General features: G+C 49.1%; 1 protein-coding gene across 9 annotated transcripts; it reads right to left on the bottom strand.

The window, feature by feature from the left end:
- Positions 1 to 2,308: 2,308 nt before the first annotated feature.
- On the bottom strand, positions 2,309 to 19,503 carry SMC5 (structural maintenance of chromosomes 5). 9 transcript variants are annotated; one of them, XM_037219769.1, is made up of 4 exons: positions 19,442 to 19,503; positions 17,197 to 17,307; positions 16,588 to 16,626; positions 2,309 to 6,117 (listed from the first exon to the last, which is right to left on the bottom strand). In XM_037219769.1, the coding sequence occupies exon 4, from the start codon at positions 5,975 to 5,977 to the stop codon at positions 2,831 to 2,833; it is 3,147 nt and encodes a 1,048-aa protein (XP_037075664.1). In that variant the 5' UTR covers positions 5,978 to 6,117; positions 16,588 to 16,626; positions 17,197 to 17,307; positions 19,442 to 19,503; the 3' UTR covers positions 2,309 to 2,830. The 9 variants fall into 9 exon arrangements, 8 of the variants coding, with proteins under 8 accessions (XP_037075664.1, XP_037075663.1, XP_037075659.1 ...); XM_037219768.1 differs by lacking the exon at positions 19,442 to 19,503 and adding an exon at positions 17,481 to 17,499; XM_037219764.1 differs by lacking the exon at positions 19,442 to 19,503 and having other exon boundaries at positions 17,197 to 17,505.
- Positions 19,504 to 21,210: the final 1,707 nt, after the last annotated feature.

The following is a 21,210-nucleotide window of genomic DNA, read 5'->3' on the forward strand; positions in this document are numbered from 1 at the left end:
GAAGAACTCGCCGCTAATATGCTGACTTAAACTGAAGCTGCTTGCATTGTTCATCAATTGTGTGGAGCGGCCACGCACCACACTGATTTTTCCAAATCGCTTACGTCGCCTGTTTCAACCTACCACTTTTGTGCTGGTGAATAGTAATTGTAACTATATACGCCAAGATTAGACCTGCAAACGGCGGGCATGTGCCCCGTGTGCGCGTGCTTTTCTTTGTCTCGGCGTTCACAGGAAATCCGGCGGCTTTAGCGGTTGCCCCCTGATAAAATACGTCTTGTGTAGTTTCACTGTCACTTATTACATACAGCGCGAGAAATTGGTGGGTGAGGCTACTAAAACGCCGTTATTTCATATCGTGTTTGCTAGTCACACACACGCACGATAGCCAACTAGACCCGTGTAACGCTTCGCACTTTTTAAGGGTAGCGTTGGTCTGCACTATGTCACTATGTTCGCCGCAGGTCCCCCGAGAGAAGTAATCACACCTTACCACCAACTCGGTACCAAAAATACAACGCCATGCTTTTGCGACAGAACAAGTAAACCAATTTCCAAACAAGTTACAGGCTCCCCAAATGCCAAAAAATAAAAATATAAACATAAAAAATGCCAAAAAATCCCCAAAAATGCCTATGCATCGCTGTATGTATGCATGCTCAGCAGAGTTGAAGACAAGCGAGAGTTGTGCGTGCCAGACACGACGCCTCCCACCAACCTTCGGGGTCACGGGGGCTGCAGCACGGACAAATATTCCGGGCCAATCGACGTCCTCGAGAGCGCTTCCCCCCATGCAACGTCAAAGGCGCAAGTCATGAAACTAAATCCTGTTGAAATTGAGGCACTGGTCACCTCTCATCAACCGTGACCCGTGACAGTATTTAATACGCATGTTTCTGGATGTCTGCCTCGGACACAGATTTTAGTGCCGTCCCCCAGAACTCGTCACTAAATGGCCAACTTCACGGACATCACGGTGGGGCCGACACGCGCCGCTTCCGTTCTCTTCTGTGGCGCCCCCTAGGTCGGCGGTGTTTTTTTCTGTCGCCTTGGGCAGTCGGTCGCCTCGCTACACACTGGTGGCGAAGCGGACGGCAATGCTGGTGGAACACTCCTCTGCGAGTGCGACGAAGGACACACACGTGGGTACGTCGAGCAGGCCCGCGACTGTGCGTCGCCGCCGACGACTGCGATGCGGCTGCCGCGCCCCAGCTCCGCAGTGTCCGTGGATTCGCCGTCGATGGTGCTGTCGACGGTCCCCGGTCTTCTCCCTCCCCCTCCCCCGTTCTGAGCTCAATTCAGCAATGTCATGTCATGCCATTGGGGCTTTACGACGCAATCAGCTGCGTCTCCTGCCCGTCACCCTGCCAGGAAGTGCGGGCAACGCGGGGAATCGAACCCCGTACCTCTGGTTTCCCAGACGCGCAGCGGTTTACGCAGGCGCGTTAACCACTACACTACCGGCACCCCCTCAGTTCAGCAAAAGAAAGTGAAGGGCTTCGAAATATGAGCAGGGCCAACCAGCCGATTGCTGCACACATGGCATGCTGCGCTCTGGCAACGCCTCTGATCAAACGCTGTTATGTGGCTATCCCCACAGCTCAGTTGCTTAAAGCGCCTGGCTCCTGATCCCCTCGGTGGCTGAGCGGGTCCGAGTCGCTTCAGGCGCTTGCTATTTGCCCTTAACTGGAATGGTCTGTGGCGGTTGGCAGCTGTCACGCCGAAGAGGGGGTAACGCCATAGGGCAAGACGGCCCGTGTCGAGCGCTGTGGCACGTTAAACTTCGACCACCAGTCTGCCGTTAACATGGAATTTCACGATCGGATGGTGGGTGTCAGAGCTCCCACAAGCACCCCTTAGCTTGAGCTCTGATCACAGAAATCCATCAATTCAAAAGGTGGGAACTATATCTTTAACAAAAATTGTGTCAAAAAGCCTTCTGAAGCAAACGGTAAAACATCTTTTGACTAAAAGACGCATGAATTATGGGTCTGTGACACGACACAGAGAAACCTTACAGGAGGAGCGCCGCGTTCTGATACCAACTGTGGTGGTCTCATGTGGTCTCCATGTGACCTCTATGTGGCCCCTCCATGTGGCTGCGGTGGTCCATGTGGTCTCTCAACTATGTGGTCTCTACATGTACATCGGTGGCCTAACCGTGTCATGTTTACCGTACGTGGTTGCAAGGTGGGGCCCGGGGCAATGCGTGCGCCTGCGCTTCCAGTTAGTGGGTGCCGCCTGGCAATGGAGGGTTTAATTGCCAACTGCTCTTCCACACAGCAATACACAGATGAGATCTGATGTGTTGCCTTGACGTGATTTATTAATAACACACTAAGTCACGAAGAGGACAATCACAGTGCATTATGCGCGAGGACGAATGGCACCTCAATACTTCTAGTAAGAAAAGGCACATGTAACAAATCATGGTGGTTCTGGTCCAGAGTGCCTTCATTTTCCCAGTCTCCTGCTTGGTATTCTCCAGCACAAGTCCAGATGCTAGCGTCTGCACTGATGTTCATTTTGGGAATACAACTACGTTACATTGGATATGTACTCTGGACATGCGTCATCGCCTACGAGGGCAAAATCATGTAAAGATGTAATTATTCCAAAACGATGGATGCATCCATCCCAGTAAATCTGTCATTTTCAGTTCCTTTTCTATCACTTTTAGATTTTCTTTTTCATTTCCATTAAAATTGCGAGCACAAAATCACACCACCACACCGCAGCATATCCCCACAAGATCACGCTGACATATTGGATCAAACGCAAAGATCAGGCCGAGGCAGGCCAGCCCTCTGGTCCAGCCAGCCCAGGCTGGCTAGGTCCCGCCAACATACCGCTTCTGCTCAATCCTGCGGCAGAACGCCTCAACATCCCACTGGGTGTGCGGCAACATGGTAGGGCTGTTGAACACGCAGAGGACGGTGATGCCACTGCTCGGGTAGCTGACGCGCGGTAGCAGCTTTGGCGTGACCAGGAAGTACTGCGCGCCGTCTTCATGACATGCCGTCTCCACCACCAGCTCCAGCGTGCGGCGCTCGTTAAGCGCGTCCATGCCCTGGTTGATCTCGTCCACGCAGTGAAAGGGCACGTTGGCGTCTCCCAGCTTCTGCAGGGCGATGAAGAAGAGCATGGTGGCTACGCTGCGCTCGCCGCCGCTGTGGTGCATGCTTGACAGCTGAAGCAGCTGCTCGGCTGCGCGAAACTTGACGAGGATCGAAATGCCGAAGCCGGCTGCGCGGCCGTCGTCAGGCCGGAGCAGCCCCACCTCGCCGACGCAGCCCATTTTTTGGAAAGACTTGCTGAAGTGGATGTTGACTTTGGTAACAATCTCCTCGAGCTGGGTTTCCCAGCGCTGGCGTACACTGGCCAAGCCCTTGCCTATGGCTTCGCGGCTCTGCTCCAGTTCGGTTACAGCTTCCTGGAGCCGCCCTCGGTCGCTCATCAGAGACTCATGGCGCTCCACAGCATCTTGGTCATATGCGATGAGGCCAGCCCGTGCGTTCTTCTCGTGTATCTCAGCCTCCACGGCCTGCAGCGAGTCAGGAAGGGGGCGGAACAGCCTGACCAGCCGCGCCTCGAGCGCGTCATCGTCCTGCAGGCCCATCAGCTTCAGTGCAGAGCATCTCAGCTGCTTCGCCTTCAGCCTCTCCTCCTGCGCCAGCCCCTCCTTCTCCTCCACAGTGCGCCGCTCGTCGGCCAGCCCGTTCTTCGCTTCGGCAAGCGCGTTAGTCGCCTCCGTCCGGCGCCGCTGCGCAAGATCGTGCTGCACGCGCGTCACATTCAGCCTCAGCTCCTGGCCCTGGCGCTTCTGGCAAGCGGCGAGCAGGCGGTCATGGTGCCCGGCTAGTTTCTCCAGCTCCGCGCGCACGCTCGCGTCCGTCTCGGCGGCGTGTTTGGCCACGTCGAACTTCTGCTGCTGACATTTCTGCAGCGACCTCTCCGCGGCGCGGTGCAGACCCTCCAAATTGCAGCGCTGGTCGCGCCGCGCAGTCAGCGCCTTCCGGCGGCGGCGCTGGGTCTCGAGGCTCGTGGCCAGCCTGTCAACTTCCTGGCGCACGGCGTCCACCTTCTCCTTCAACTCGTCGCGCCGCACCTTCGCCTCGGCGATCTCTCTTTCCAGCTCGAGCTCGCGGGACTGATCCGTGGGACACATGAGAAACTGACTAGGCGCTGAGATATTCGACGAAGTAACCCACGGTTCACTGCTGTAGCGCGAGCGACCTGACGTGCAGCTCGTATCACCGACCAGGAACCGAGTCAGCCAGCTCTTCCCGCTTGTCGCCACCACGATCCTCTCCTCGGCCTCCTTGTCAACGCTGGCCACAGGGATGTTGCTCACCCGTTGCAGATACCGGCGCACGGCGTCCGGCGCTGAAAACAGATCGCCGACGGTGTGAGTGAAGCCGAGCTCGCGATCTCTGGCAGCCAGGCCGACCGGCTCATCTCGCGGCACAGCCGGGTCGGAGAGCACGCAGCTTATGCGCAGTCCCTGGCGATTACGCGTCTGCTGTAGAAATTCCTTCATATCCTCACGGTTCTCGCATGTGAAGGCGAACAGATCCCCCCAGGGGATCGAAGTCTCCACGTACTTGGCGAACCGTTTGTCGAACACGTCCAGCAACAAGATCATAGGCTCGTGCACCGTGCCTTTGAAGCGTGTGGCGTTCTCCCGCAGCCAAAGCACCGCTTTGTACAAGTCCCTGTCGCGACCGCGCAGAATCTGCAGCCGCTGGCCACCGTCGCTGCGAACGCGTTTTAGCTCCGACTGTAGGCCGTTGACACGGCCCTGCAGCTGCTCATGATCCTTGGAGCGGGCGTCCAGCGTGGCCTGCTCACTGGTCTCTCGACCCGACAGCCCGCGAATCTCGCCGTCACAGTTGCGAATCTCGTCGTCCAGCGCCGGGTCCGCTTCCTCGCACTCGTCCAGCTGCTTCCGTGCGTACTCAAGCTTCTGTTTCAGTTCAAGGGCGCGCTCCTGGCGCTCCTTCTCCTTGACAGCCTTCGAGTTGTGCTCTTGCTTCAGGCGTAATATGGTCTCCCCCGCCTGTCTCACTTGGGCGCGGAGCCTCGTCAGCCGCTCATTCTCCTCCCGCAAGTTGTTGCTGCTGGTTTCAGACTTTTTCTTCAAGGCAGTTTCTTTCCTTTTTGCACTGCTTAAGGTATTCTCCAGACACATCAGGTCACGTTCATGTTCTTGGAGGACTGCTTTTGCCTCACGAGCTTCTCTCGCGCGCTCCTGAAACTGTTGGGAAGCCGCTTCGTACTTAAACCACATTTTACGCGCTGTTAACCGTTGGACTTCTTCAACGAGTTTCTCTCTCGCTTTCTGGTTATCCACAACAACTTGAAGTCTTTCGAGATTCTCGGTGTACTCCTTGATTCTCACAACATACTCCTTTATATCCTCAGTTATTTTCCTCGCTTCCTGATCCCCATCTTTCAGGCGCTGATGATCCTTATACATGCCCTTGTAGCCAACCGCCTTTTCAGTGCCCTCCAGCAAGCCCCTGGCGTCCAACTTCGCAAAATCCTGCACCTTCATCTGCGGCAGGACCTGACAAAGGTTACCCACCGCGATATTGAGTTTTGCGGCTACGCCCAGAACGTCTTCGTGCGAGACCACATCATCGCCGTGTTTCCAGGTCGATTCCCTCCCACCCCTGTGGATGCGACGCGAGATGACCTGGTTTCCGTCCTCGTCGAACAGCTCCAGCTCGATGAGCGCCGTATCGGCGCCGGCCTTGATATATCGGTCCACCTTGCCGGCCTGGCCCAGCATCTCAGGGGTGCCGCCCAGCCCCAGGACGAGCGCCGCCACGATGCTGGACTTGCCGGAGCCGTTGGGGCCGACGATGAGGTTGAGTCGCGCGCCAGGGAGCACAGTCACGTCGTCGTACGTTAAGAAATTTTGCAGCGTGACGCGGACCACCGCGCCTCGCTTGAACGCCGTTGTCGCGAACATGCCCAGACGCTGTTTGAAAGCGACCGGTGCAGTCGGATTCAGAGGAAGGGAGTTAGCACGACGCGCTGACTGGGCACCCCGACGAGCGCGTGTACTGGCTCCGACCGTCCATCATTCTGCAGCAAGGCACTAAAAGGCACCTGAAAGGAGGAAAACCGAGCAGTCAGAGACGCATGTAAAAGTGGTATTGCCAGTTGTGTAATTTCCTATTCAGTTGTTCAGTTGAGGACGGAGGTGAGTCCAATCCCCCTCCCCCCTTGACGAGGAAAGCGAGTAAATTCGGGAGAAACCTGTACTGTGTATTTTGTGGATGTGCCTAGCCCTGCCCAGACGTCACGCAACTTCGTTTGCGGAGCTACAGGACGGATGTTTCGTATTGACAAAAGTATCAAACGAGCTAGAAGTCATAGACAGCCGACGTCTTCATGAGGAGTGGGGACAATTTGCATTGACCCTTAAAAAGGCATTTTCTGATAAATGACATAGTTAAAACGGCAATAGAACACCATCAGTGGCACAATATAACGATTATAAAAGTGGTCAATTACTTCACTCGCTTTGTCCAACTGAATCATCGAAAACCATCCATGGAAGAGATGTCTTTTGTGGAATATAGACGGTGGAAAGGGACCAGTTGATGGATGAAACCCAACGATAGCCCCTGAGGTAAGTCAAATTTGATTTGTAAATTTTCCAGTAACTTTCTATTACATTTAGTCCAAATGATGCTGTCAACGGTTCACAACAGCACTGCACTTCTTCCCTGCCAGCTACAGTTGTCAGGATCGCGGTCGTCATGACGATTGCAGGACTGCAACGGTTTAGAGGTAGCACATTTTAGCTGTTTTGACCCGCATAGTGCGGGCGCGCAGGCTGAAAAGTGGCACCTTCACTGGTGCGAATGATGTCAGCATGAGCACTTGCGATCGGTGCAGCGGACGATAAGGGCCAGTTACCGAGAGGGGCATCGGTTGAATTCTGAGCCAGTGCGTCACTATGGACAATGTGACAAGCTTATTTCCAAAGACAAGGTACGCCTCGAAAAGAGCCAAGGCGTAACGCTTCGCTGAATTTGCTGGACATTCCCCTAATATTTGCGTATCTCTTTACCCTAACAGAGCGTTTCATACTTTCGCAGCATTCGTTATACGAATATTTGGGCAAACTAACGTGCCGCAACTAGTACAGAACACGCCCGTTGGAAACAGCAAGGGAAATGAAATGTATAACTTTCATAGTGGTGAGCAGGTAGTTCACTGACATTTCTATGCCAGGAGAGACTTCTTGAAATCAAAATTTTGGGCTACTCAGGATTTTCTGAAAACCGGTATTACCGATCAAATCGGACGCGTCTGACCTAACCATAAGCGAAAAGTACAACAATTGGCACGCTCTCTTTAAGGGAATGTTTCACATTTCAAAACATCCAAGCTATCCGCTCCGGTGGCTTAGTTGGTCAGAGCGCCTGCCTTCCGATCCCCTTCCCGTGGTGGGGTGGGTCCCAGTCGCTTGACGCACTTGCTATTTGCCCTTGATAAACATGGCTTGGGGTCGGCGGCAACGGCCGCGCTGAAGGTTAGTGCCGGAGGGACGGACGGACCGTGCCGAACATTGCGACACCTTAAACTTTACCAACCAATTCTACCGTTGTCCTGAAATTGCGCGATCGGGTGGTAGGGGTCAGGGCTCACACAACAAGCACTGCTTAGCGTAACCTCTGGTCCTCGAAATCCATCCATCAAAAGGCTCAGATAACATCTGATGGCGCCATCGCACCGTGCACAATATTGAGAACCAAATGCCGGCCCTAATATTTGGAAGTGAGACTCGCGAACGCCAGATATAAACGACTCGTCAATCACATTGTTGCTGGTTTTCATCGTCGCCAATGACCAATGGAATGACAGGATTTCGATGACGTTATTGTAGCATCATGGATGCCTGGAAGACCCTGAAATAGCCCCACCGAAATATGCTGCATATCTTCGCGGGCGTGTAACTCTGAACTCGTCAGTATGCCTGTCAAGTCGAGGATATGGTGTGGCTCTACAAGCCGACGAGACTGGTGGGCCGCTCGCCAAAGTTGCAGATGTCGTGGTGTGGGCCATATCAGGTGGTTACGGTCTTGCATTGCATTTTGCTTTGCATTGTATTTTATTTGTCACTTTATGCTTGATACACACTTAACTGATCAATAACATCCAATGACTTTCACCTCATGTGACACTGGCTCCTCAGACAGTGACCATATGGCTCTCAGTCCTAACATGCTCGTGATTCAGTAGTATTTGTTTGGGAGGGGCGTTACCCACATGTTTATGCTGGTGGTTCCTGAAGTTCTACAATGCTGACCAGAAATTAAACTCACATAAAGTTATTGCAACACACACTGTCCATTTTAGACTTTAACAATCAAGAGTGTCCTAAAATGATAAGTTAGTGACATCCAATGCACAGCATTCTTTGGTTAACACCAATATAACAATATATTGGTAACACCAAAAATAGTGTTGCTTAAAAAGCAGCACTCATAGTACCTGGAAAACTGAATTTGTACTGCACCAAAGTAGATATTAAATGCTATGACAATTCTCACAGACATTTGAGAAGAGGGTGGAATACACTTATATCAATCACTGAATGGTCTAAAGATTTCACCATCCTGCCCCATCTTAATAAACCATGAGCCCTTTCATCTACCATTGCATGTGCCAACTGATAGCTTTGCACCAACAGAGTAAAAATGTTGCAAGTTTCAAGCCATGGAAAGTCTCCACAGTTTGCATGCTGAAGATAAGTAAAACACTTGTTGAATGTGCCACAATCTCTAAAATGTCATTCACCACATTCAAGAACCAGGGGCACCAGTACCTGAAATTTGGTTTTGGCTGTTGAGAGAGAACAAAAATGGTAAAATCATGGCTTGTAGTGAGAATAAAATAACCTTGGTAAATTTATACTGTATTCACAGCTGGCCCTGAATTGACATTCTTTGGCAGTGGATGACAGTAAACACCATGCTCTAGCTGGTCTCCGTAATTGTGAAACACCATTACAGAGTGGTTGCTTGCAATTCTTTATTTTTTTAATTATTTTTTTAATTTTACTTTTAAAAATTTAATCTTATTCTTTATTTTTTTCTAGCTTCTTAGGTGAGTGCTTCCTTTCTAAATCTAAGCTCACACCTTCTGTATTCTTTGAAGCTACGGAGCTGATAGAAAGTCACTAATATAGACAACCCCATTGTTAAGGTGTGTGTCCCAATTGAGGCTGAGAGAAAGCAATGCTTACAATTTTGTGCACCTGTTGAACAATTCCACAGAGCACATTATGACAACTTGATGACTGAAATGTCATATAGACCACACTAATAAAGATAGGCGTGTCTGAGGCAGTGGTCGCGCAGGTACATTCTAGCCAAGGTACAATCTTCCTGACCAAAAGGAAAGATGTACAAAGATGCAAATGTATGTTATGTACAAAAATACACCATCTGGGATGTTGGAACATGCTGTGTGATCAGCACTCAGGAGTCAACGCAGTAGGGGCGGAGGAGTTATTTCCAGTGTCTGAAATTTGGCTTTGGCTGTTGGGGGAGAGAGCAAAAATATTAAAATCACTGCTTGAAGTGAGAACAAAATAACCCATGTCAATCCGCACTGCATTCACAGCTGCCACTAAAAGACATTCTTTGGCAGCAGATGACAATCATCACCATGCTCTAGTTGGTTTCAGTGATTGGCAAGGACCACTACAAATCAGCTGCTTGCAATTATTAAATTTTCTAGCTTCCTAGGTAAGTCTGATACAAAGTTGTTGATATTGATAATTATATTGTAAAGGTGTCAGCCCCAATAAAGGCTGATAGAAGCAGATGCTCAAAAGCAGTTGTGCACTTGTTGCACCATTCCACAGAGCATATAATGCTAAGTTTATGACTGAAATTTCATGCAAGTCACAATATAAATAGCAGCACCTGGAACATGGCGTTTAAAGCAGCTACATTCTACCCAGTGTACAACCTTGCTCACCCAGAGGAAAGATTTTGGGGCAATGTGATACCTGCCTAGGCTTTCACTGGCCTGGATGTACTTCATTTGGGAACAAAGTTGCAGTTCCCTATATAGTTGGATACAGCATCTGAAATTTGCTTTCAGCTCTTGGGGAGGGAGAACAAAAATGTTATGATCACAGCTTGCAGAGAGAACTAAATATATTCCTAGCAAATTTACACTATATCCAAAGCTGACATTTTGGGACCATTGTGTGGTAAGGGTGACAGTAGATGCCAAGCACAGAAACACTGACTAGGCTTATTCATAACCAAAAAATTGCAACTCAGCTCACAATTCTGAAAGTTTCCAACTGTCCGAAAGACAATCTTTTATATAAATTACACTAATGTAATAGGCATGGACAACTATAGCACAATGTATATAAAATGCTGCTGGATGTTATACATGTTCTGCTGAATATAAGGCAGTAAAATGCCAAATGTAACACATGCTCTGCTGAATGTAATACACAATCTCTGCTGAATGATACATACTCCCTGCTGTTGAACTGAATATAAATACCCAATGACGTCACAAACCTAATTAAGCCGACAATTTTCCGGGATCCCACATTGGCCAACTTAAATAAGGCGTAAGCAACAGCTTTCTTCCTCGGAAAATCATCGAAACAACGCCTGTATAACTCGGAAACAATAGCACCTCTGCTTTTGTTTCGACAAAAGCATGCTGCCAAAGTATCAACACTCTAAATTTGCATAGTCGCTTTTACGATGAGCTAGGTCTTTTCAGTCTTATCTATGCGAACAATGTTCCTCGCAAACGCATCTCACAACTTACCCAACCTAACCTTTTCCTAAATAACGCGGCACGGACTTTTGTCCCATGCTCAACTGATTGGTCGACCGGTCAGCTGACTCGTCTACCCACGACCAATCAGCGCCATAGCCTGACGATGTAGTGTGCTGCGGACATCGTCGCCGGTGCGAGATCGTAACTACTTTAATTTTCAAAGGTCTTGATACAATTCATTGCTTTCCGATTACGGTGGATGCATTGTGGTTTCAAAAGCCCATATAAAGCCGCCTTAAATGGATAGTTTCATTCTGAAATGAGACGAAAGTCTCATTTTACGCATTCTTCGGCCATCAAACATACATTGCATATGCTCACATCCCTCATCCGCCGCAGGCCACAGAAATTTGAGCTGTGTAGCAAAGCCTTGCAAAATTCGAGCACTTCTGGCGCACCGGCACTGCCTCGCCCTACCGCGCGTAGGCGGTGCGGGCAGAATCCGGGTCATCTGTCCACGCGCGTAAGAATGGGCGTCATGGTATGTCCATGTCTGAGTATGTCCCATGGGTGTCATGGTAACCAATCATGTTGGGTATTGCAACATAAGAAAGCGACTTCAGAATTGACTTAAATGCCTTTAATGCCTCACCTTCGTGTACTCGCTTTCTCCTGTCCACGCTCTACGCTGCACCACGTCCTGCCGCGGCCAAGCACCACGTTGCCGTCCCTTTTATATCGCGAGAGTTGTGACGGGTATAGGTGGCGCCACCACACCTCATTTCGTGTTTTTTTTATTACAAAAGTACGCACGCATGAAGTATGTGAGCAAGCAAATATAGGTAAGGTAGAAATATCATACGGCAGAAGAAGCATATGCTTTCCATTTCCGATTGCAAATGTGGTAGGGTTATCTGCGCCGGGGTATTCAACGTCTCAACAGCCTTCGTAAATTTTGCATAACATCTTGGGGGAAAGCGTCTTTGCCATGCCCCGGGGTACGCGTGCCAGCAGTGCCAGCTGCGATGTCATCAATACTGTCGTCTGGTGCGTTAGCGTTTGGTGTATCAAGCATTGTAGGGCTGAGATCAGTGAAATGACTAGTAATTTCTGTCCATTCTCCTCTCACAACCGACGAATGAATGCCGTCCCCTGCCTGACGCGCGGTTGGCACAGGAGATTGTGAAAGAACATCACCTGTATTACCACAACCGGTACATGAGACGACTCCTTCAATGACAGACGAATCAACCGTTACATACATGGCACTAGGCGATGTTACTGGTGTATTTTCACCAGTGGCAACTGTGACACTTTCATCAACCCCTTGAAAAGACGTGCTCCGTTGGGGAAACGTTGGGCGTGGAGAAATTGATGCACATCTCATGTCATGAGCAGCTTTTTCAATGAGAGAGCCAGCCATATATCGTGCTTTTTTTAGCGAGAATGTCATATTCCGCCCCATGCTTACATTTCATGTGGCTGGGCAAATTCTTGGCTACGACCTTAACGTTACACGCGTAGCATTTGAGGGCGTTTATCCTTTTGTGCGATGAATAACTCGACCGAGGTTTAGGCATTTCTGCAAAGCAACGCCTATCCCAGCTGTCCTAGCAAATGCCGACGGTATAATACTATCCGATACCTAGCCAATGCCCTTACAAACGCTGGCAGCAAGGACTCCTCACCAGGTGGACGACACGCACTGAAAAAGACATTGGTAATTAACGATGCATCTCTGTCATGCTGACCTATTAACTTTGCACTGAGCCTGAGTATGACCTGACCTGAGTCATACGCACTGTCGCACCCTGGGGCAAAGCACAACACTCAAGACACGGCAATATCAGCACATGTCGATTACAAACATATTGCCACGCTGGACCACGTGTTACTGAACGACTTCGTCGTTTCAATACCCTTCATAGTACAACCAGTAAAGGAGAAGGAACACCTTTGACACCTATTTGACGTAATGTACAGAAGTTCATGCCACAAGGCAATCGGCGTAAAACTTAGTAGCAGCACAAAGAGCACATGTCATGTACACATCATTGTCGAGGGATCACAGAGCACACCGCTGTCCATGCAGGCGGCGACATAGTGACGCTGGGGATATTGCGACACAAATGACAGTGAGATTTACAAACGCAACGCCGTAATCAATCTCACGCAGATCAATACGCTCACGAAGAAAAAAACCAAGACGAAGGTGAGACGTGAAAAATAACCGATCGTGCATAATCATGATAAAATTGCTGAGATCCCGGGTCAAACGAAGTCAAATAGAGATGTCGTCAGCAAAATCAGATGTGATGCCAGGTGGATCAGGCGGACCAAGTTGTGTTGGGCCAACGAGTCCATATAACGCAGGGCAAAAATAGATTGACGCTTTTGTTTTATTGAATAGAAACCCCGCTTGCTTCTCCTTGGTCAACTGCCAGCTGACATTTCAATAGGGGGGGGGGGGGGGGGACGGGGAGGCAAACCACGCACCCGCTTCCGACCGCAGATCGGGCAATTGGGGAAGGTGATGACCGGTTCAACTCGACCGTCGAGGGATCAGGGCGTGATATGTGGAGTTCCTCCCAGCGGTGTCACCAATGTTTTAGTCTCGGCGTTGGCATTTCAGCTTGGAGTATGAGGCAGTGCTCTGGTTGAAATGCCTGTCAACCTCTTACCCTCCCTAGATTTCGGAAAAAATCCCAGATTTAACGAATTTCATTCCGACACCAGCAAGATAATTCCCGTCGTTGGCTTGGTTTCTGGGGCACCTTTACTGTTGTTTCGGGTTCCACCTCATAGTCAGGCTAACGCTCGCCCTGACAGGGGGAGGAGGGTTTCCCCCTGGGTTTCCTGAGGGTATCTCTCCGGCATACCGTGAGATCGCATTCATATTCTCGGTAGTCTATGGTGGTTTTATTGTGCGTATTTTGACATAGCAATGAGCCTGTTGCCTTTCCAAGCAGTGACCTTTTTTAGGAAGGTAGCACTCCGATTCACGCCAGGCGCTGGCAGCAGGTGGCAACTCACGTATTCGTCGATCGTCCGCGGCGGCCCGACACCGTTACATCAACGGAGCTCAGCCCCATGAACATATGCTCAAAATGCATCAAACTGCATGTTAACTGCACTGCATCCAGTGTTATACAAAGTGCGTGTGTACATTTCGTGTCGTTGCATGAACTGGCTTCATAAATGTCGGCATGCACAGCTGGAAAAGTGAGCTTTTCGGGGAAATTTGACCTTTGACTGGGCATGGTGAGATCAATCATTGACCTAACAACAAATAAGTGATCGCCAACATCTGAAACTCGTTGAGAGCAATCAACTTGGGTTCAGTTCCGCGAGACTCTCTCCTTCTTAGCTTGGAAAAGGCAGGGGATCGTATTGACTCCCTGCCCTCTACAACGTCCACTTCCACCAACATCAGCCGGCGTTATGGAACAGCGTGAATCAGGGCAAGGCTTCATGACAAAGGTATGCGAATCAATGCCTGGATCTCCGTTCCATTCTTCTGATGACTTACTTTACCAGCATATGACAGGGCGCTGACCACTTGGGTGACAAACACTCAAACACGTCAAACACTCGCCATGTGGTTGACACGGTACGGGCTGCCAGCCAACGATCCGGCGCTGCTTAGCTTGTGTATATTGTTTCCACGTTTAAGTTAGTCAGAGCCAACGAGCTGCTCTTGGGAGCACTTATTGGTGAACAAATAAACCAGGCATGTATGCAAAATAGGCAACTAAGCATTTTCCCCGTGCTGCCATGTTGTCGGGGACAGGCCGACGAAACACTCTGGATCAACTAACAACTTATCGGGCGCGTGAGGCCAAAGACAACAATGTAAGCAGGGCCTCCACGCCCATAGTGTCCGCCGACACTGCTAACTTTACGGATCGAGGAGACCGGACTTTGGACTGTCAGAACAGAATTCATCTCGTCGAGAGGGAGGGGTAGCCAGTCAAAGTGGCCCTCATAAAACAGGAACTTTGCCTACAGGACGTGGGAGATGTGACTCGCGGGATGGGGCGAAGTTAATTGGGAGTACGATGAATGATTGTAGTATATGGCGATTGTGGGATGAATGAGCAGAACAGAAAAAACAATATATGATAAGGGCCAATATGAACAACGAGAGCTCAGCGGAGAGAAGGGATGGGCTTTTAACTCCAACTCAAATCAAGTAATGTTTAAGCCAAGGACAAACTAGGAGAGAGTGGGCGACATTCTCTGCTGGCCGTAACGTAACCCAAGTCATATCGGGCGGGTACAGCAGGGACCACTCAACAGACTTCTCTCAGTATCATTTCCCTATCTCAACTCCACCCGGAGCAGTGACGCGACATTACCTGAATGTCTCTCAAGGAATTGCCCATCCTCACACATGAACAGCGTGGGTACAGCTCATTGCTTATCTCACACATTCTGAGCACGGAGTAGAGTGGTTCTTTGCGGGACGGCCAGGTTGCATGAACATATGGGTACATTACTGGCCCACAATGAAAAAGGTCATGAGGAAACGAAATAAACACCGTCGCCGACTTCGCAAAGTGCGAATGGTCCAGAAACCAAATTAATAGTAGTTGCAAATATTGCAGAATATTGCAGCCATTCATAATGCAAAATAAGCACCAATGAACCCTGTGATTATCATAAACAGCTCCAGGAAAGATGAAGCCAATCAATGGTGAAATTGGGCAATTGCTTGAAAACTACAGGACGTTGCAACACCGTCTGGGGGTTAATAAAGCGAGATATATCCCTAGCACCACCTCCATTGTTCACACAACGCACGGAAGCTTCTATAAAGATGATTTGAGAAAGCATTGCAAAGGGTTGCTACACATTGCAAAAACGATTAACGACCGTACAAAGCCAAATGGCGCCTAGAATCACATCCAGCCTACTCGTAAGTCGAGGCCCTCCGAGATAAGACCATGCGTAACTGCAGTACTGCAAAACGTCGCACATTGCAAGCAGCACACCACGTTGCAACACTTCAATGGTACGTGATATTTAGCAATCATCCATTGTCATGCTTTACATAAACTTATGTGATGATATAGTTATACGTGATGTAACTTTGTACGACTAAGGCTGCTCAACTCGCAAAATTAATGCAATACAGACTCATCCAACCGGGATTAGAACACACGAATCGTAGATGGTTGAGCACTTAGCCGAAATTGCATGACAAGCCTAATAGCGACCCCATCCCTGGCGATGCCCAGATTCATATTGCTATATAATTGATATCTCAGTTATAAGAAGTTTGGCACCGTGGAAACGAATCTTGAAACGTCAGTTTTGCACAAAGAGAATGAAACAGGATCCAGGAAGGTAGCTAAAAAACCATACAACAGTTTTATGGATTAAAACTGGATGCAGACACACATGCAAACACACATGCATGCATGCATGTACGCACAACGCACCACATACGCCCGCCCGCCCGCCCGCCCGCCCGCCCGCACGCACGCACGCACGCACGCACGCACGCACGCACGCACGCACGCACGCACGCACGCACGCACGCACGCACGCACACACACACACACACACACACACACACACACACACACACACACACACACACACACACACACACACACACACACACACACAGGCCTGTTCACAAACTCCTCAATGCAGACAAAACCTGTGACAAGACCCACCAAATCAGGTGGCATATAGCAGCTGTACTACACTTAAGCAACATGACATTAGAAAGTATATGACCAGCAGCCATCAGTATGCACACACTAGAGATGCTGAGTACAATCCAGTAAAACCTACCTCAGAATTCCAGGAGGGCATTGAAGTTTACCAGCAGCTCTGTTCAGCAAAGCAAAATTGGAAGAAATTAAAACATGCTAACAATCTGCATTTTAATCACAAACCCTCAGCAGTTGTTATGTGTCCTAAATGTCTGAATTACTTTTGAGCAGAACTGGCATAAAAATGTCTGAAAGTAAGTCTAATTCAAACAATTTGTACAATTTGCCCTGGCCTGAGCTGGGTACACAACTACACAAATGCTCTGGGTTGAGTGCACTCAAATCATGTAAGCATCCCAGCTGTGGATGGATTTTTTACAGATTGACATGATCACAAGTGAATTAGCCACTATTTGGCATAAGTTTTAAGAAATTCATTTGCAAAATGAAACATACTATTTTTAAACACTGAAGGAGAGAGGATTTATGAAAAACCAGGACACATATAAAATATAAATTGCAAAATGACCATGGCAGTCGAAGCACCTCCAAAATGAAAAATACCTCATAACTGTAAAGAACATACAGCAACCTAGATCCCAAAAAACAGGAACGTAATAAGTAGCTATTGCAGCCTTTGCACGAGCACACGTTCCACGTCAGGAATCACTTGTCGCTAGGTGCTCACCGATATGGATCTCCACTTGGCGCCTGGCGCTGTCGACTGTACGGGAACACGGACCAAATTATACAGGCGCCGCCTGAGCCCTAAGGTAGGCCAAGAGCCGCTGGCCAATTACTGAGAACAGAGGGGGACGCCGACTGATAAGAGCCGGCCAGCCTGCGCGGCGAGTCGTCCAGACGCGAACAGTTCGAGAAACACGACCCGCACACGACCCAAACATGACACGACTCGGGCACGGCAACGCAGCCAACCCAGGCATAACAGGAAAAAGGCCGTAAACCCCCAACCACCACTCTGGGACTGCACCGCACGGCCCCGAACCACGGCTCCGTTCCCGGGAGACGACCGCACAGGGGAACAGTCTTCAACGACGGAAACGGCCCCAATTACGGCTTCCATTCTCTTTCAATGCTGCTTGTTTAGGACTTTGCCGAGTTCTTAGAAATTATTTATTGGCAACACCCAGCTTAAATAAAAAGGCAAATTAAACAAATCTACAAAATTATTTCACTTCAAAACCTTTTTTAGTGCTATGCTACAATGCTACAAAACCACAATGCTAATGTATGATGCCAGAAGCAATCAACTCGAGCTTATTTGTTATTTGAACTTGTTTGAACTTCTTAACCCGAACTTATGATGTCTGCATTATACTGAGAATTGAGCAGTCAAGATCGGCATCCAGAATTGCCCACTGCTGGTGTCGATTTCGACAATTATATTTTCGGGCATAGCGCGGCTATAATTCCGTTTCATATTCCGCCTGCTTTCGATGTTTTTTTAGCAGCCCAAAACGCAGGCAAACCTCACCGGGCTCAACTTTGACAATCAGCGACCAATGCTCGGCGCGGCGCCTCCAGCCGGCTCCATCGCGTCGTGGAGCGGACATGGATCTGTAATTAAGCTAGTAATCCGGCCGGCCAGCCTCACGCGCGCGTTCTTCGTAATGGTGTCGACTGTATGCGCGCGGCCGGCGCTGGGCGGGGTAACGCTGCCTGCCAATAAGGGCGATCATTCATAGCCTGGCGGCCGCTGTAGAAACTAGTTTGGAAGCTTTGGTCTTTGGACATTCTGTACCTTGGACAATACATACATTGGACATTCTGTACTTTGGACATTCTGTACCTTGGACGTTCTGTGCATTGGGCATTATGAAACGGGCCCCTTCCTCTCTGCGCCATTTTGGAAGTTATTTCTCATCTTGGACATTGCGTACCTTGGACATTCTGTACTTTGGACATTCTGTACCTTTGGACATTCTGTACCTTGGACAATATGATATGGACCCTTCGGAGCACATGATTCTGCGTGTCCGCACGAGTGTTTAGGATGCTTTGTGACGTCATTGTAATACCTTGCATAGAATTTCTCATTCTGATAGCTTGACATGAAAATTGGATAAAGAACATATATGAAACGACTGAATCGCTTTTTTTACTCCATACGTGCTAAAACAACGTTATGTTTATGTATGTATTTATATATCTTTAAATGCATGGCGTACTGTGACGTCATTTGTTTTCATATCAATTTCATTGTGTAATCCAGAAAAGTTTAATCATGTCGTGACAGCTGATCCCGTGTTATTTCTCCTCCTTGGCTATCCGCCCCGCCGGGAGGGCCGATTGTTGTTTGCGGTTCGGCGTTCTGGTTTCCGTGTGGGGTAGGGAGTGTCGTCGGTAGACGGCAGGTGGGTTGAAAATATGCTGGTGAGCGGGGTCAGACCTGAGTGTGTAGTGCATTGTGAGGAAAGTTGTGTGCCATTGCCAATGTTGAAAAATGATTCAGCTGAAACCCGCCAGCAGCATGCCGCTTTCAGTCGTGGTGAGTGCGGCGCGCGGCCTTGCCGATTTTCGGGACGGGCTCACGCCTCACGCTGAACACGGAGAACAATTTTTCGTATTCTTTCCAGTGTACACTTGTGGAGACTAAAATGTCTTGGGGCGAAAAACACCAAGAAACACCCAAATTTCAGACACTGGCTGGATAGGATGCCAACCCCTCCCCAACTATGAGAGAAAAAAAAACTTGGTTAAAATCAGGGAGAACATGGTTTGCTCCATTTCAGGGGGATAAAAGATTTCTCTGCTCACCCGCTCCACTAAATTATGTAAAAAACTACACCACCTGAGACGTCAGGCTGCTGCGTGATCTGGGCTCCGATGCCAATGTAGTAGGGGCGGAGAAATTATTTCATCCTCACAGAGCAACCCCGTGACATAAGGTAAGCATCACTACACCTACTCACCGGCGTTGAGTCTGATACAAAACTTTTCTCGGTGTGTGACACTGAGCCAAATCTATACACTGCCCTGATCCGCACCGCCAACCAGTCGCGCTATCACCGCTCCTCTCGTGGCTCCTTCAAAACAAGGTCGGCAGGCTACATAAATGGCGCGCACGCAATAGCAGTCTTCAACGACAGAGCCGCTGTCGGTTATTTATCGCTTTTGGTATTACTTTTTAGGACCTTATAGATTCTTTAAAAGATCTTGGTTGGCAATACCCAGCTAAAACAAAAGGCAGATCTCAAAAAGCGTAAATAATCATATAAATACGCCAGTAAAAGTTCTGCTCGACGGAGAACAAGGAACTCTGTTTTAGCTTCATACGCAAATCATGATTCTGTGAAGACGCTCTGTAGATTGATAGAAAAAATTCATACTTGATGACCCTTTGACCCTTTTATTTGACCCTTTTATTTTTGTTTGATGACCCTTTTATGTATGTTCATCACGTATTCAGCTCGGATTTCTTGGTGGAGAATATGTATTCTCTCAAATGTGAAATCCTCCCCAAGAGCCGGAGATTCGCGGAGCCGTGGTCTTCCACGTGCCCGAGCGAGTGTTTGGGATAACGTTGACGTCACCATTATATGTTCTATACAATATCCATTTTTGAGAGTTTCTAATAAAAATTTAATAGAACTGCGATTTGAAAAGAATGAAAAATAATTTATTTATGACTAACTCATCTGATATTTAAAGGTACATTTAAGGCGTTGATGGCTAGGATGAAAGGTTTTGAAGTCCTGTGCTGATTGTAAGGTTTCAAGGTGATTTGCTACGACACATCAGCACTCTGGTCATTGTTCCACCACACATGTTCCTCAAATAAGCTGCACTACGTTTTGCAAAGAATACTTACAGCAGGTGTTTATTGCAGATCAAAACATGCTAAGAAACTGTGGGACACTTAGACGTTTTCCGGGCATTGAAATTAAAAGAATGACAGCTTACAAACAGGATCACGCTGAAACAGTTGGTCAGACACCAATTCAGCCGTGATAAAGTTAGTCGGCTCTGTAGATTGCACATAATTTTGGGAGGACGCACACTACCTTTTCCCATTGAAATCAGACGATTTTCAAAGGGCAGTTGGGCTGTTCTTTCTTGACAGGACGACGTGATACACCATCTGGATAGTTTGCCACACTGAGGGCGGAGGCCAGCCCCGCCATAGAACCGACGTCAGGACCGTCCAGGAAGGCCGCCGAGACGCCAGCCCTTCAGCCCTTCACGGAGAACCCAAGGGACCGAGTCGATGACGACAGCGATGGCGATGACTGTGTGGATCCCCCGTCATGTCAGACCGTTTGACCAGTCGGCGCCCGCGGGGGTCCGCAGCGCCCCCCCCCCCATCCCCCCCACCCATCGCCTGTGGCTAATCCAACGGCCGGTGCGCACAACACCATGTCGGATCTCCTAGGCAGGATGCAGAAGTCCATTCTTCAAGATCTGGACGATCACCTTGAGCATGACCCGACATGGGACAAGGCGCTGTCGGCATTCATGACTGGTGCCCCGCACAGTCCGCAGGACTATGTCGAGCAAAATTGAACGCTGGGTCGCGGAACATGTCATGTCAAGTTGAGGTCAAGGAAAGGCAAGTTGGGTGGTTAAACAGACAACACACCACATAAATATTCTCGTGCAGACCGTTTTCTCTCAGTTCAGTGTTATGATCATTGCATGTTCATCAGATGCCCTGTGCCTGAAAATATCCCGACCTCTCGGT

The sequence above is a fragment of the Pollicipes pollicipes genome, unplaced genomic scaffold, assembly GCF_011947565.3.
Source record: "Pollicipes pollicipes isolate AB1234 unplaced genomic scaffold, Ppol_2.1 Scaffold_4295;HRSCAF=5057_pilon_pilon_pilon, whole genome shotgun sequence".
In the NCBI taxonomy this organism is placed as follows: Eukaryota; Metazoa; Arthropoda; class Thecostraca; order Pollicipedomorpha; family Pollicipedidae; genus Pollicipes; species Pollicipes pollicipes.